The 16,065-nt window shown below is 52.1% G+C and overlaps 1 protein-coding gene and 6 non-coding genes across 7 annotated transcripts; all 7 read right to left on the bottom strand.

The window, feature by feature from the left end:
- Nucleotides 1–1,372: 1,372 nt before the first annotated feature.
- On the bottom strand, nt 1,373–14,962 carry LOC149344061 (uncharacterized). The gene is made up of 2 exons (XM_089547133.1): nt 13,951–14,962; nt 1,373–1,482 (listed from the first exon to the last, which is right to left on the bottom strand). The coding sequence occupies exons 1-2, from the start codon at nt 14,909–14,911 to the stop codon at nt 1,373–1,375; spliced, it is 1,071 nt and encodes a 356-aa protein (XP_089403259.1). The 5' UTR covers nt 14,912–14,962.
- On the bottom strand, nt 4,300–4,381 carry TRNAL-AAG (transfer RNA leucine (anticodon AAG)). The gene has a single exon. It is a non-coding gene; the product is annotated as a tRNA-Leu (tRNA).
- TRNAL-AAG (transfer RNA leucine (anticodon AAG)) lies at nt 4,513–4,594 on the bottom strand. The gene has a single exon. It is a non-coding gene; the product is annotated as a tRNA-Leu (tRNA).
- Nucleotides 14,963–15,098: 136 nt separating the features above from the next.
- TRNAL-AAG (transfer RNA leucine (anticodon AAG)) lies at nt 15,099–15,180 on the bottom strand. Its single transcript has one exon. It is a non-coding gene; the product is annotated as a tRNA-Leu (tRNA).
- A 131-nt stretch (nt 15,181–15,311) lies between these two features.
- Nucleotides 15,312–15,393, bottom strand: TRNAL-AAG (transfer RNA leucine (anticodon AAG)). Its single transcript has one exon. It is a non-coding gene; the product is annotated as a tRNA-Leu (tRNA).
- A 134-nt stretch (nt 15,394–15,527) lies between these two features.
- TRNAL-AAG (transfer RNA leucine (anticodon AAG)) lies at nt 15,528–15,609 on the bottom strand. Its single transcript has one exon. It is a non-coding gene; the product is annotated as a tRNA-Leu (tRNA).
- A 131-nt stretch (nt 15,610–15,740) lies between these two features.
- Nucleotides 15,741–15,822, bottom strand: TRNAL-AAG (transfer RNA leucine (anticodon AAG)). The gene has a single exon. It is a non-coding gene; the product is annotated as a tRNA-Leu (tRNA).
- Between the last annotated feature and the right edge of the window lie 243 nt (nt 15,823–16,065).

Here is a 16,065-nt window from a genome sequence, read left to right as displayed (position 1 = left end):
AGTTCCAACATTTTGCTACTGTTTGTATACCAAGTTTCCGACAGCATTAGGACAGAAAATTGAGAGCAAAATTGCTGTAATAAAAGGACAATGTCATCCTCTTTACAGTTCACTGAACGTGCATTGATATGCATAACTGATTCGCATGATAAATAATCAAACTTCACATCAGATGGCAGAGTAAGCTCCTGATAATCCATCTTTCAAGGCTTTGAAAACACGAAGCACATAGCCAGATGAGCACGATGTCGGCAATCACACGTTATCGGCATCACGAGCTGTGTTGCCCGCTTGAGTAGAAAAAATCTTGTCGACAACGTCCTCACCTGTCACATGCACAGTGGGCGTGTTATCTGCCTGCTTGGCAAAGATTTTCCCGTTGTAGGACCACACCGATTTCCAGTTGCACTCATATTTTTTTTTCACAGCCATTGCAAGTAGTTTCTTCAATGCGGGACAGAGGTGCTATTTGACATATATTGCATCTGATTTGTCTAGGCCGATGTCTTTGCTTGTAAGCCGTGTTTTTTTCGCCTTCGTCAGGACAATGTCTCGCTTCCTGCGGGATTTGAATTGGACGAGGATGTGCGATTTCCCAGCAGTTCGCGTCGGCACGCGATGGCAGACTTCAATGTCAGCTTCTTCTATCGGTTCTGAGATGGTGTTGCCAATTTTAGAGAGAATGTCACTCAGGGATTCGTCTCCAGTCTCTGCTATTCCTTGTATTTCAATATTACACTTCCTTGAATATTGTTCAGCATGAGTAAGCCTGCTTTCTGCATTTTGCAATTTACTTTCGAGAGATGCGCACCTGGCACACAGCGCCTCATTATCAGTTGATAGTTGCACGTTTTTGGAAACCTCATCATCCAGTTGTTTTTTGATGTCCTCTATTGTTCCATGCGCGAACTCAAGGCTCTCGGTCAAGTTTTTTTGCTCGGTTTTTAGCTCACGAATTTCGTTTCGCAAATCTCTTTCCATCGCCTCTCGAAAGGCCTTCAGTTCAAGTTCTACTTCGTCTTTAAGTTTAACTAATTCAGCCCTCATTTCTTCCTTCAGCTTATTTAACTCTTTAGACATTTGAAGGCAAGGAGCCTTTCGGGTGCAACAAGATGATAATAAAGCACTGCAGCTTGAGACAACACACAAGCACAAGTCCAAATCAGACAGCAGCGACGACACACAATACAGAAGATAAGTCAAGGAATCGATACGGCGATAACACTAACCTGTGACAAGAGCGTACAACTGTTAACACAGTGCGCACGGGGCACGTCGCTGCTGCCAAGTGAGGCTAGCTGCGCTGATGTGGCTCCTTTTGTAGCTCCTGGCACTGGCGTAGGGCAGCGCAGTAGTTCTGCGCAGCTGACGGTCACGCCTCCTGGTACAACTTGCGGAAAATCCGGCGTAACAATCTGAAGTCCGGCGCGGAGAGCTGGCTTGGTCCGGTGCGGGCGCTGAGTGCAGCCAAGCGGTTTGTGCCTGTGACAAGAGCGCACAACTGTTAACACAGTGCGCACGGGGCACGTCGCTGCTGCCAAGTGAGGCTAGCTGCGCTGATGTGGCTCCTTTTGTAGCTCCTGGCACTGGCGTAGAGCAGCGCAGTAGTTCTGCGCAGCTGACGGTCACGCCTCCTGGTACAACTTGCGGAAAATCCGGCGTAACAATCTGAAGTCCGGCGCGGAGAGCTGGCTTGGTCCGGTGCGGGCGCTGAGTGCAGCCAAGCGGTTTGTGCCTGTGACAAGAGCGTACAACTGTTAACACAGTGCGCACGGGGCACGTCGCTGCTGCCAAGTGGCTGAATCCTGTGTCTTAATTGCACAGCATGCGTGCCGCATCGCCAAAAGGCGTGTAACGAGAGCGTCGTCTGCTCGCGCAGATGCGCAAGCAGATGACGCCGCAAAAGGGGCAGTGCGCACCGCCGAACCATTTCGCTCTGCACACGAAGGCGCGCAAGCATTGCAGCGCCACGCAGGCAGTGTGGTAAACCACAGACCAAGCCGGTCTGTGGCGACCGGAAGGAGCAGTTCTGCTTTTTAGATGTTCTCCCCCTCGGGCTATACCACAATGCAGCACCTTGGTAACATGAGCATCCACGGGCGGCGCTGCATGCAGCGACGGCCACGCGCTCCGATTGTCCTATTTCAATCCGTGAGTACTGTACAGTATCCGCGGATACATAAATGCGGTCTAGCCGTGCATGACTTGAGCCCTCGAATCGTGTGTACTTTATAGCCCGCGTTCCTTCAAGACACTCAGCCAAATGCTCGAGGTTGCAATTCACAATCATTTGTAACAACAATTGAGTGCTCTTATCTCGGAAACTTCGGACGCTTGTCTTGTCGCGCGCACTGACAACACAGTTGCAATCACCCATAACGATGAGTTGTCTGTCCGTGCGAAGCCGTTCTTCGACACTTTCAAAAAACGCGGTTCAGCCATCAACCGCATTAGGTGCGTACAGGCAAACAATGCGCCAGTCAGTGTTGCACAGCGAAAAATCTATCGACACGTATCGACCCGACAAGCACGAATGATCACCGTGTACCACTAGCCTCGGCAACTTCTTAACAAACAGAATACAACCAGCCGATGTGCCCACCGCACGGCTTACAACAGCAAAATATCTAGACGTGAAACGTCGCACCATGCTCCCGGTCTCTTCCTCACCGTCAACTTTAGTCTCCTGCACTGCCAGTATATCAATATCTTGCTCCGTTATAAGTCGGTACAGCTGGCTTTGTTTTCTTTTACCTGCCAGGCCTCTGACATTTAGGGTGGCGACTTTAAACGGAGTTGCAGAAGCCATTTTAACTTAAGGAGAAGAGACCGAAGGCATGGTGCTTACCTCCCGCGCCCAGCATTTCGCTAGACGATGCCGTCGCCGCCGGTGTCATCCGGCGCGGCCACGTGCTCCTGGTCAGGAGGCGCCTTGTCGCCGCCACACTTCTCAGCCGGAACCTTTGGCCGCGGCCGCCGACTGGCCCGTCGTGCTTGCGGCGTCTTTGCAGGCGGTTCCTCGACGCTGGGCTCTGCTGCCTTTTCTCCGTCGGCCTTGTTCTCGGTGTGCGGACGCTTAGCAGGGGTAGTCACGCCGGTGTTCATGCGGGCGTGGGCCTTCTCGTCGTGGTTATCGCTGGCCGCCTTTGTTTCCGCGTCCACGTGCGCTGACGGGCTTGCTCCAACTTCGGGCGTCTCCACAGGCGTCGAAGATGCGTCTGTAGTTGGCGACCTGCTCTCCTGTGTGCCAGCAGTGTCGGTGTTGCTGCTCGAAACAGCAGACTCAACCCCCGCCGTTTTGCCCGTGTCGTCGATGCCGCTGGCTGCTTCCTCCGCTTCGACGACGTCCATGAGCTCTGCGGAGTCGCTCGCCGCTACACGCCCGGTAGCCGACGCGTAGGTGCGCACGCAGTCAGCCTCGGAGTGTCCGTAGCGTCGGCACTTCGAGCACCTGGGCAGCTTGCAATCACGGCGCACGTGCCCCGCGCCGCCGCAGCGCAGACACTGCATCGGCCGCCCGGCAACCACCACGAGAGCCAACTCGCCCGCAACTCGAACCTGGTGGGGCAGGTCGTCCACCCTCATGCCTGGCTTCATCTTTAGGAGCACGGTCCTCGTGGTGGACCTCTTCTCCTTCATGCCGGCGACGCGCCAACGCTCCCGGGTGACCTCGGTCACGTTGCCGAACGCCGCGAATGCAGTCCGGATGTCCTCGTCGGTGACGCCGTCTAACATCCAGTGCTGGCGCAGCTTCACCTGGTGGTCTTCTGGGTCGAAGACGATGCAGCGACGTCTCTTAACCTCGAGCTCCTTCATGGTGGCCAGTTTCTTTGCGGCATCACCGCTGCCGAAGGTTACCGCCCACACATGGTTAATCTGGTACGCCCCCAACGCTACGACGTCGGGGGGCGCACCAACGTTGGCGAGGGCGTCTCTGAAGTCTTCGACCCTGTAGGGTCTCACACGCACGTCACCGTGCAGAAAAACCGTGTTTAAAACAACACGTCCGGTGGGCAGAGTAGGCAGAACGATCTCGTAGTCCTTGTCAGCGTCGCTGGCAAACCTGTTTCCGCGGCCGGCAACGGCCGCTATCGCCGCTCCGTGGGAGCCAATGATTCTGCGACCGTCCGCTATCGCGTCTGGAAGTAGAATGCTCAGCCACGCTACCGATACTCCGGCTGCTAACTTCCTCTCCACGCAATTGTTCTTCTGCGCTCTGATTACAAGAAGAAGGAGGAGGAGGGTGTGCAGCTGGCCACTCAACAGGGCAGGGACACAAAAAGCATAAGGAAAAAATCATGGCAGCGGTGGGATTCGAACCCACGCCCCCGAAGAGACTGGTGCCTTAAACCAGCGCCTTAGACCGCTCGGCCACGCTACCGATACTCCGGCTGCTAACTTCCTCTCCGCGCAATTGCTCTTCTGCGCTGGGACTACAAGAAGAAGGAGGAGGAGGGTGCGCACCTGGCCACTCAACAGGGCAGGGACACAAAAAGCATAAGGAAAAAATCATGGCAGCGGTGGGATTCGAACCCACGCCCCCGAAGAGACTGGTGCCTTAAACCACCGCCTTAGACCGCTCGGCCACGCTACCTTTTTTTTTTTTTCTTTATTGCATGAATGAATACATCAATAAAATATCGTAGTTGTCGTGCCCCTTGGCAGACAACCGTGTCTAATGGACTTTCATTAACACAAGTTGGTCCATCAGACTCAATACATCATCCGCGCAATCTTGTTGCTTCAAGACTTCTCTTAACTTATACACATGTTCCACAAAATAACCACATACCGATCGTGCATCCAAGTCACAATGTCTTACAGCCATTCTACTCCTCCAAATGCTGTGAAGGCCCAATAACATAATCTGGTCATACTGTGCAACATCACTTTCAGTGGTCAAGTACCGAATTCCGCGCGGTGTCAATGGCAAGTCCTTTTTTAGGGTTCTTTGCAAAACATCCCAGTAGAACACCGCATCCCAACAATCGAGGAACACGTGTTCTACCGTCTCCGGTTTTCTACACAGGAGTCAGTTCGAGCCCCAAGGAACAAAAAGGCCCTTTTCCTCTAGCCATGTTTTTACTGGTAGCGTTCCTGTGTGTAATTTAAAAAAGAATGTTTTGACGCCAGGTGCAACAGTCATCTTTTTAACTCGCCTGAGAACGTATTTCCCAGGGCCTTCACAGTATAAGGTTCTGTACAGTGGCGCTGGAAACAACTGTTCAATAAGATCCTTGTATAATCGCTTCGGCGTTACATTCGCTAAATACTCTAGCGAGAACCGCACTTGCAAAAACCTGAATGACCAGACAACCTCTCGCAGGAAGCGAGACACTGTGTACCGCCGAGCATTGCACGAAGAGACAATGAATTCTGGAAGTGCACTGGATAACATGGTTTGTATGAATGTTCGCAGGAAGGGGTCATTTTGGTCACGCAGGAAACAAAATCTTAAAACAACCTGCCGTACATAGAGATGCATTAGAGACAGTCCCCCGACCTTTACTCTCCGGAAGAGATTATCTCTGCGAATTCGTTCCCAATTGGACGCCCAAATGAAGACCGCAAAAACCCGATGAAACCTTTGGATATTGGTTCGTGCACAATATAATACTTGAAGTAAATACATGATCCTTGCCACAAGAAAGGTGTTGCATACAGTAGCGCGCGCGAAAATAGAAAGATTACGGCCCATCCATCCCTTGGTCCGGTCCCGCATTTCTTCCGCTTTTTCATTCCAGTAATTGGTATTTTCCCCATATCTGTCCAGCGGGACTCCCAAATAAACTCCGGGAGTTGTAGCCCATCGGACCCCGCAGAACACTTCTGGTTCCAAGTCCCATTGCCCATGCCAGACTCCAAGACATTTATCGAGATTAACAGCGCTACCAGTTTGCCTGCAAAACCTTTCGGTTACTTGTAACGCTTCTACAATACTTTTGCGATCTTCACAAAAGAGGGCAACATCATCTGCATATGCCAGTATTCGCACCTCACACGCTCCCAACCTAAAACCTCGGATGTGCTCGCTCGCAGTTATCATCCTGCAAAAAGGCTCCAAATAAATTGCAAAAAGTAGAGGGGACAGTGGACATCCTTGTCGAACAGAAGCCCTCACATCAATTCTTTCAGATAATATTTTGTTTACCATAAGTCGTGTCGAGCAACATGCATAAGCCATTTTTACCCCATTGAGAACAACCGAACCAATACCAATATGTTCCAACACACAATAGAGTATTTCATGAGACACCCGATCAAATGCTTTTTCAAAGTCAATTTGAACCATAGCCACTTTCTTATTTAAAGCATCGCAGCACTCGAGCACGCTGCGTGCTACATGAATATTTTTAAATATGCTTCTTGTTTTTATGCCACACGTTTGGTGAGGCCCTACAATATCCTTTATGACGTATTGCAATCGCTTAGCTAACACTTTCATCAGGATTTTATAATCAACGTTTGTTAACGTGATCGGTCTATAGCTTGTTACTTTTACCAGCTTGGCAGGGTCATCTGTCTTAGGAATTAAGATCGTATGAGCATTGCTAAACGAAGGTGGCAGCCTACCGACCTCAAAACACTCTTTGAAAAGCTTATGTAGCATAGCAGCAATGTCATATTTAAAGCTCTTATAAAAGGCAGCAGTCAAACCGTCAGGTCCCGGCGACTTTCCGGCATTCAATTCCTCAATTGCTGTCTCTATTTCCTTAATACTTATTTCGCTCTCTAGTTCTTCAGTTATCTCATTTCCTAATATTGGCATAAGTGGCAAAAAGTTTTCCCGAAACCCTTCTTCACTTGGTGCTTTGCGTGAAAACAGCTCACGGTACTGTTCCACGAATGCACTCGAAATTTCACTTTGTTCACTGAGGATTCGTCCTTTGTATTCGATAACTGATATCTCGTTTGACCGCGCGTATCGCTTTTCATCTGTGAGCGCTGTTGTAACCGTACTTCGGACCACGTGGGCCCGATCAAGCCGCTACCGTGAACATTCATCGAGGCCTGCTGTTGTAACCGTAATTCGGACCACGTGGGCCCGATCAAGCCGCTATCGTGAACATTCATCGAGGCCTGCTGTTGTAGCCGTACTTCGGACCACGTGGCCCGATCAAACAGCTACCGTGAACAATCACCAAGGTCGACAACCCCGCGACGACCATGGGAAGTGGGATGTTTGGAATGCCCCTCCGAGCCTCAGCGGATTAGTGTAGCAAGAATGTCGAGGGCCATTGTCAGCAGAAACCCCAGCGACCACAGCGGAGATGACCACTATAGCGGCGACGAAGGCAGGCGAGGCCCAGGAGCTTTTGTCCGAGCAACCACCGTGAATGCGGAGGCGACTTGGCGGCGCCGGTCACGCTGGCGGATAATTGAAGAATTCTGTGTCCCCGACTCGCGTTCTGGGAAATCGGCGGGGAGGCAAGTTCATTCCCCTGCTGGAAGACTTCGGGAGGTTCCTTTCCCGCTGGGCTGGTTGAGTCAGCATTCTCCCCCTCTCATCGACCCAGCTGCGTTAGAGTGGAAAAGCTCGCACCTGCCCAGCCGTGCGTGGTGACAAGAACGTCCCCTTCGGTCCATCGGATTGGACAGTGCTCGTCGACCATTATTCCCCAGCCAGGGATCTGGGGAAACCGGACGATATTTAACTCGGCCGTGAGTGTGGCGGAGAAGCCTGCTAGCTCCAGTCGACTACGGTTGACGAAGACGTTCCCCTTCCACTGAGAGCCATTCTCAGTCCCGCTCTATGTAAATAATGTAATTATGTGAATACAGTTTTTTCCTTCACTTCCCCTACTCCCCGTCTCCGGCCCACGTTTCCTTCCTCCTTCGGCACTGCGGCGGTGCTCCTGGACCCGATGCCTGGTGGGACACGCTTCTAGCATCGGCGAAATATATCAACTGGCCGACTTGGCGGCGCCGGTCACGCTGGCGGATAATTGAAGAATTCTGTGTCCCCGACTCGCGTTCTGGGAAATCGGCGGGGAGGCAAGTTCATTCCCCTGCTGGAAGACTTCGGGAGGTTCCTTTCCCGCTGGGCTGGTTGAGTCAGCATTCTCCCCCTCTCATCGACCCAGCTGCGTTAGAGTGGAAAAGCTCGCACCTGCCCAGCCGTGGGTGGTGACAAGAACGTCCCCTTCGGTCCATCGGATTGGACAGTGCTCGTCGACCATTATTCCCCAGCCAGGGATCTGGGGAAACCGGACGATATTTAACTCGGCCGTGAGTGTGGCGGAGAAGCCTGCTAGCTCCAGTCGACTACGGTTGACGAAGACGTTCCCCTTCCACTGAGAGCCATTCTCAGTCCCGCTCTATGTAAATAATGTAATTATGTGAATACAGTTTTTTCCTTCACTTCCCCTACTCCCCGTCTCCGGCCCACGTTTCCTTCCTCCTTCGGCACTGCGGCGGTGCTCCTGGACCCGATGCCTGGTGGGACACGCTTCTAGCATCGGCGAAATATATCAACTGGTGGCAGCGGTGGGATCTTCCACGCTTGGTCCTGGCTTCAGCAGTGGTGAGCGCTTGACTTTCTTTAAGAATCTGCCAGGCTTGATAACTCTGGAAATTTATCACTACCTGTAGATTGTTTTTCTGCACGTGCTCGCTTAAGCATTTCACGTAGCAGCTTATTTTATGAAAGTCCTCGTTCGGAAGTTGCCATGGATTTGAGCAAGCTAAAGAAGCCAGAGTTGATGTTGCTGTGTGAAAAGCTGGGTATTGAGGCCAGGAAGAGTCACAGAAAGCCGCAGCTGATTGAGGCTATTAGGGAATGTGGTGCTAAGGAACAGGGTGACAAAATTTGGGAGACCTGGGAAGTCATTCAGGAGGGAATCAGGAACGCTAAGGAGGAGGCCGACAGGGTTGAAAGGGAACGCAAGGAGGAGGCCGACAGGGTTGAAAGGGAACGCAAGGAGAAGGCCGTTAGGGTTGAAAAAGAACGCCTTTGCCGCAAGGAAGCCGCTAAGAAGGAGGCTGACAGGATTGAAAAAGAACGCCTTTGCCGCAAGGAAGCCGCTGAGAAGGAGGCTGACAGGATTGAAAAAGAACGCCTTTACCGCAAGGAAGCCGCTAAGGAGGAGGCTGACAGGATAGAAAAAGAACGTCTTCGTCTTAAGGAAGCCGATGAAAAGCAACTTGCTTTAATGCGTTTGGAGTTGCAAATCTTACTGGCGAAGCGCGCCGAGAGGAATTCGACATTAAATCAGGAGGTTTCGGCGCGAAAAGAGATTAAAGTCGGGAATGAAAACTGCGTGTCTTTGCCCATTGCCCGCGTCGCAAACGAGAGCCCGCTCGGGGTGCGTCTGACCGAGGCAGCCATCTCCCAAAACCTGCCTAAGCAGCATCCCTCGATTTTCCCTAATCGCTTGGATATGCTGCCCCAAGAAAAAGGCCTTTGTTTTGGAGATAACGCTGCGAAGGTCCTTACCATTTCGAAGGCTCGAGAATTCGCGGCGCCAGCAGAGCACGTGGTTGAAGAGGGCAAACCTGAACCTGTAAGCCCGAAGCCTATAAATTCTCACAGTGACGAGCCAGAGCAATCTCTAGTAAAGACTGACGATGAGACGAACGCCGGCGACTTAACCCGTGACGGCTCCGCGTTACCTAATGACGAGTCAGCACAGGACTTACTCACTTCTAGCACAGGGATAAAGAGCACCGATAGTAGTGCAAGCTGTAGTGAGTCTTCCGAAGCAGGCGCAAGTGATGAGCTGGGGCTAGGTGAGGAATTGAATACCAATCTTGTGTTGCCCCACTCAGATGGCTTTCTCAAACTCCTTCGTGTGGACAGAGAAACGTTCACCGCTGAGCAAGAGAAAGACCAGACTCTACATTACTTGAGTCACCAAAGTGACATAGGTGTGTCACGGAAGAACATACCTTTCCAGCTCCGTTCTGGCCTGCTGTACCGCCAGTATAAGGATAGGAAAGGTATCCAATACGACCAACTTACTGCCCGCGTCGCGAACGAGAGCCCGCTCGAGCTGCGTCTGACCAAGGCAGCCGTCTCCCAAAACCTGCCTATGCAGTATCCCTCGATTTTATCAAATCGCTTGGATATGCTGCCCAAAGAAAAAGGCCTTTGTTTTGGAAATAATGCTGCGCAGGTCCTTACCAGTTCGAAGGCTCCAGAATTCGCAGAGCCAGCAGAGCACGCGGGTGAAGAGGGCAAACGTGGCCCTGTAAGCCTTATAAACTCTAACGGTAGTGAGCCAGAGCAGGCTGGATCACAAACTGACAATGAGGCGAACGCCGACGACTTAACCTGTGACGGTTCCGCGATGGCTAGTGACGCGCCCCGCAAACCAACAGCGAGGGTTTCCACAGAGCGGCGGCGTATAGAGGTGGCCAAACGGGGAATGTTAATGAAGGGGAAAGTGCGCCTCATGTTGACTGCTGCACAGAAAACCGGACAACCGGTTACCCGCCCCAATTTGGCACCTCAGCGCTCAAGAGTTCGCACGCGCCGCTTGAAGGGAACACAAGCTAAGGGGACGCAACGCGCGAACCCAATCCGAGAGAGACGGATACGCTGGCACGGCATTCGCACCCGTTCGTTCCCTTCTCGCATTCTGCTTTCTGAGCGTCAGCCAAACTTCAGAACCGCGAGACTTGGACGAGGAACAGTTAAGGGTCCCAAGCTGAAATTCCTAGCCTTGTGTCCTGTTGCACCTGCTAGAGTAGCTATCGGACCGCGGCCGCGCAGGGGGCGGCTGAAAAATAGGAACCAGTAAATTCCCTGAGTCGCACCGCTGTTTGCGGGCGGGTTCGAGGAATAACCCGTTCTTGAGTTGAATGCTTGTCTCTTTTGTTCATTTAACTCTCCTGTACAGAAATGCAAGCTGAAATTCCTAGCATTATGTAATGTCTTATCTGCTAAAGCAGCTGTCGGACCACGGCCGCGCAAGGGGCGGATATGACGCATAATCTCATATTGAGTTTAATGCTTGTTTTTGTCTTTTGTTCATTACACTCTCCTATGCGAAATGAGAGTGAAATTTTGGAGCTTGGCATTGCGGGACTCAGTTTACATGCGTTGCAGTAAAGTGCGAGGTAATGGAAACGCTGATGGCCTCAGCCGAAGCTTTCCCGTGTAATGCCCTTTCATGACTCCCCAGACGTTATTCCGCTATGCAAATTTGTATTGTTCTTTTGCTTTAGCGAGAATCATTTTTGTCTGTTTGTATGTGTGTTCAGCAGCTCCACCTTCCCTTTGTGCTCTCACGGGCGGTGGCTTTCTGTGACATACACCGTGCTACGGCACCCCCCCAAAATTTTAGAAAATTTTTCCCTTTTGACTAATCAAGCTCTGTGTATTCTGGTTTGGTCAAATTTGGAAACTTTCGGAGGAGGACGTAAATTTCACGCGACAGCTCATTTTTTCTAAACAGACTTTGTCGACCGAAAACAGCTTGGCAGTTCTTAAAGTCGGTTTGGCGCTTTCTGCTGGTTGGGCTGTGTACCTTGCTGGTTGAGCTCGTTACAGCTGTCAACGAAGCAGGAAGAACCTTTGGGCCCAGCTGTGACCAAAAGCCGAACGGACACAACTCCAGGTCTCTGCGCGCAGCAGCGTTGGCTGCAACCACTACGAGACCTCTTCGGGCGGCGGACGTGCTGTTGTAACCGTACTTCGGACCACGTGGGCCCGATCAAGCCGCTACCGTGAACATTCATCGAGGCCTGCTGTTGTAACCGTAATTCGGACCACGTGGGCCCGATCAAGCCGCTATCGTGAACATTCATCGAGGCCTGCTGTTGTAGCCGTACTTCGGACCACGTGGCCCGATCAAACAGCTACCGTGAACAATCACCAAGGTCGACAACCCCGCGACGACCATGGGAAGTGGGATGTTTGGAATGCCCCTCCGAGCCTCAGCGGATTAGTGTAGCAAGAATGTCGAGAACCATTGTCAGCAGAAACCCCAGCGACCACAGCGGAGATGACCACTATAGCGGCGACGAAGGCAGGCGAGGCCCAGGAGCTTTTGTCCGAGCAACCACCGTGAATGCGGAGGCGACTTGGCGGCGCCGGTCACGCTGGCGGATAATTGAAGAATTCTGTGTCCCCGACTCGCGTTCTGGGAAATCGGCGGGGAGGCAAGTTCATTCCCCTGCTGGAAGACTTCGGGAGGTTCCTTTCCCGCTGGGCTGGTTGAGTCAGCATTCTCCCCCTCTCATCGACCCAGCTGCGTTAGAGTGGAAAAGCTCGCACCTGCCCAGCCGTGGGTGGTGACAAGAACGTCCCCTTCGGTCCATCGGATTGGACAGTGCTCGTCGACCATTATTCCCCAGCCAGGGATCTGGGGAAACCGGACGATATTTAACTCGGCCGTGAGTGTGGCGGAGAAGCCTGCTAGCTCCAGTCGACTACGGTTGACGAAGACGTTCCCCTTCCACTGAGAGCCATTTTCAGTCCCGCTCTATGTAAATAATGTAATTATGTGAATACAGTTTTTTCCTTCACTTCTCCTACTCCCCGTCTCCGGCCCACGTTTCCTTCCTCCTTCGGCACTGCGGCGGTGCTCCTGGACCCGATGCCTGGTGGGACACGCTTCTAGCATCGGCGAAATATATCAGCGCGCGTTTTGTAGGCATTTCACCAGTAAGCCATTTTTCCGTGCGTGCTCTTATCGCTGCTCCTCTGTACTTCTGAGCATCTAAAGCTTCTAGCCTAACTTTGACGCCTTTTATATCATGCATGAACATGCCCGGCGTTTTTTCCTCTTCGTGCCCTAAATTCGCCAAAAGTTCACGCAAATGCTTTTCTTCTTTTTTTTCCTCATATTTTCTAATGGTTGAACGCTCAATGGCATGCATTTTCAACTCCTGCTTAAAGCATTCCCAAGATTCAATATGTCCTCTTTTACTATTATTAAACATATCCATGCTTTCCTTAACTTTTCTTAAAAATATGTCGTCTTCTATAAGCCTTGAGTTTAGTTTCCACATATCCCAGTTCATTTTTGCTTTACGCTGCTTCCTTCCTCCCAAAGTTACCGTAACTAGGCAGTGGTCACTAAATGACACTTGCTTCACTTCATACTGCTCACAGGAAGGTGAAAACTCCGGCGACACATATATTCTGTCCAGTCGTGCGTGGCTACTACCTTGAAAATGCGTAAAATGCACGTGATTCTGACTCTTCGCCAGGCCTATTACATCCTCCAAGCTGCACTCGTTGAGGACACTCTTCAAGAAATCAACACTCGGGTCTTTTACGTCCTTTACATTTGAACGATCTTTAGGGTCCAAAACGCAATTGAAGTCTCCCAATAGTATGAGCACTCGACTGCAATCAAGGAACGAGGCTAACTGTTCAAAAAAACCGCGCCGTTCCTTTTGTATCGTGGGAGCATACAGGACAACAACCCTCAACGCGAATGTTTCATATGTGAAGTCACACACGATAAACCGCCCCCTTGCACAAGTTATTATTTGTTCCTCCACTATGCCTATGTTTTTCCTCAGGAAAAGACAGCATCCCGCCGACAAACCAGCCGCATGGCTTACACAAACATTGAAATGCGAACGAAAACCAAGCACCATGTTATCTGTTTGCTGCTCATCCTCAACTTTTGTTTCTTGAATAGCCGCGATATCTAGATCTAACTCCCCGAACAGTCGGTTCAACTGCACTTGCTTACGCTTCGAGGCAAGCCCTCGTACGTTCAGAGTGCCAACTTTTAGCGGTTTCTTCAAATAAGCCATAGCGTGCACACAGCAAACAAACAACAGTGACTAAGGCTCACTGCTTCGGCCTCTCGTCGCGAGTTAGCGAGGAGGACCGCGACAAGGCTAACTTGCCTTTCTTGGCTCCCTCCCCTCTCCAATGCCTTTCTAGCCGACGAAGTTCTCGTTCCGTAGCCGGTGCCTTTTCGTAGTCACGAGGTCGCTTAATGGAAGCGACTGTCGCATCCATCGGCGCCTCGGAGTCGTGGTCGCCTGAAGTGCTCTCCCTCGTTGGCTCTTCTGGCGCCGCAGCAGCATCCGCCTTCTTGCCAGTCGTTTCTGCAGCGGGGTCAACTTGTGACTTCTCGTCGCCAGCGGGCAGCTCCGGCTGCTGGGAAGCAGGGCCGTCGCTGAGTCCTGAAGGGGACGGGGCTCCGGCGTTCTCCAGTTCCTCCTGGTCCATGAGCAGCTCGCTGCCGTCGTCTTGCGGCGGAGCAGTACCCGTGGCCACACGCGCATACGTGCGAACGCACCCTTCCCGTTCGTGTCCGAAGGCGTGACACAAACTGCATCTTGGCGTGCGGCAGTCCCGTCGAATATGTCCCGTCCTTTTGCACCGTAGGCATATTGGTGGCCGTCCAGGCACCACCACCAACACTTGTCCTCCGTAGAACTTGAGCATGTGGGGCAAATCATCGATAGAGAGCCCCTCCTTCAGAACCATACGCACCAGACGGGTGGTCGATTCGACGTCTTCGAACCCGGGACTGTTCCACTGCTCGCGGTTGACGTCTGCCACCTCTCCAAATTCTTCAAAAGCCTTCTGCACAGATTCATTCGACACGTAGAAGGGCACCCAGTGCACCCTGAAGGCCAACTCACGTTTGTTGGGGTCTATGACCGCACAATAGCGTTTTTTCACTTCAAGTGCTCCTTCTTTCAGCAGTCGTTCCTTCGCTTCCGCAGTTTTCAGCTTCAACATCCACACATGCGACATTTGAAAGGCCCCAATGCCAGCCACGAAAGGTAGAACACCGGCAGTTTCCAAAGGCTCACGAAAATCCTGTATGCGATAAGGCCGCCCGGCAATATCGCAGTGAAGGAAAACCGCTGTCTTCATTGCGTCTCCCGAAGGCAGCGTAGGCAAAACTAAGCGATAGCCCACTGGTGGGCGTCGCTCACCGAAACCTCGGCCAGACATGACCGATAACGAAGCGCGCTCAGAGCTTCCCATCACACGACCGTCTCCCACGGAAGCCGGAAGTGGAATGACCGCTCGGCCACGCTACCGATACTCCGGCTGCTAACTTCCTCTCCGCGCAATTGCTCTTCTGCGCTGGGACTACAAGAAGAAGGAGGAGGAGGGTGCGCACCTGGCCACTCAACAGGGCAGGGACACAAAAAGCATAAGGAAAAAATCATGGCAGCGGTGGGATTCGAACCCACGCCCCCGAAGAGACTGGTGCCTTAAACCAGCGCCTTAGACCGCTCGGCCACGCTACCGATACTCCGGCTGCTAACTTCCTCTCCGCGCAATTGCTCTTCTGCGCTCTGATTACAAGAAGAAGGAGAAGGAGGGTGCGCAGCTGGCCACTCAACAGGGCAGGGACACAAAAAGCATAAGGAAAAAATCATGGCAGCGGTGGGATTCGAACCCACGCCCCCGAAGAGACTGGTGCCTTAAACCAGCGCCTTAGACCGCTCGGCCACGCTACCGATACTCCGGCTGCTAACTTCCTCTCCGCGCAATTGCTCTTCTGCGCTGGGACTACAAGAAGAAGGAGGAGGAGGAGGGTGCGCACCTGGCCACACAACAGGGCAGGGACACAAAAAGCATAAGGAAAAAATCATGGCAGCGGTGGGATTCGAACCCACGCCCCCGAAGAGACTGGTGCCTTAAACCAGCGCCTTAGACCGCTCGGCCACGCTACCGATACTCCGGCTGCTAACTTCCTCTCCGCGCAATTGCTCTTCTGCGCTGGGACTACAAGAAGAAGGAGGAGGAGGGTGCGCACCTGGCCACTGAACAGGGCAGGGACACAAAAAGCATAAGGAAAAAATCATGGCAGCGGTGGGATTCGAACCCACGCCCCCGAAGAGACTGGTGCCTTAAACCAGCGCCTTAGACAGCTCGGCCACGCTACTTTTTTTTTCTTTATTGCCGATTTTGACGTACAAATCAAGAGGTTACAAGAAATAAAACATGGCGGCCACACTTCGGCCCACACGACTTTGAAATGTTTTGAGCGACATTAATCCATCTTGTACAGTTATCCATTGTGGTGGATCAGGCAGTGCGTTGTACACATTTCTTAAGCGCACAACGCTCTCAATGAAATGTTCGCGAACCGGGCGAACAACCAAGTCCGCGTGTTCGAACTGCATTCG

Source organism: Amblyomma mixtum, chromosome 5 (genome assembly GCF_055824585.1).
Source record: "Amblyomma mixtum isolate Tamu chromosome 5, ASM5582458v1, whole genome shotgun sequence".
NCBI lineage: Eukaryota > Metazoa > Arthropoda > Arachnida > Ixodida > Ixodidae > Amblyomma > Amblyomma mixtum.
The sequence above is the reverse complement of the archived record's forward strand: the minus strand, read 5'-3'. Positions and strand labels throughout refer to the sequence as shown.

Excerpts from the sequence above, each read along its gene's own strand:
- LOC149344061 (XM_089547133.1), bottom strand. The coding sequence starts at position 14,911 with ATGGGAAGCTCTGAGCGCGCTTCGTTATCGGTCATGTCTGGCCGAGGT. Across the intron at positions 1,483-13,950 it reads AACGAGGGAGAGCACTTCAG|GCACAAACCGCTTGGCTGCA; the intron begins GCGACCACGACT and ends CTCTTGTCACAG.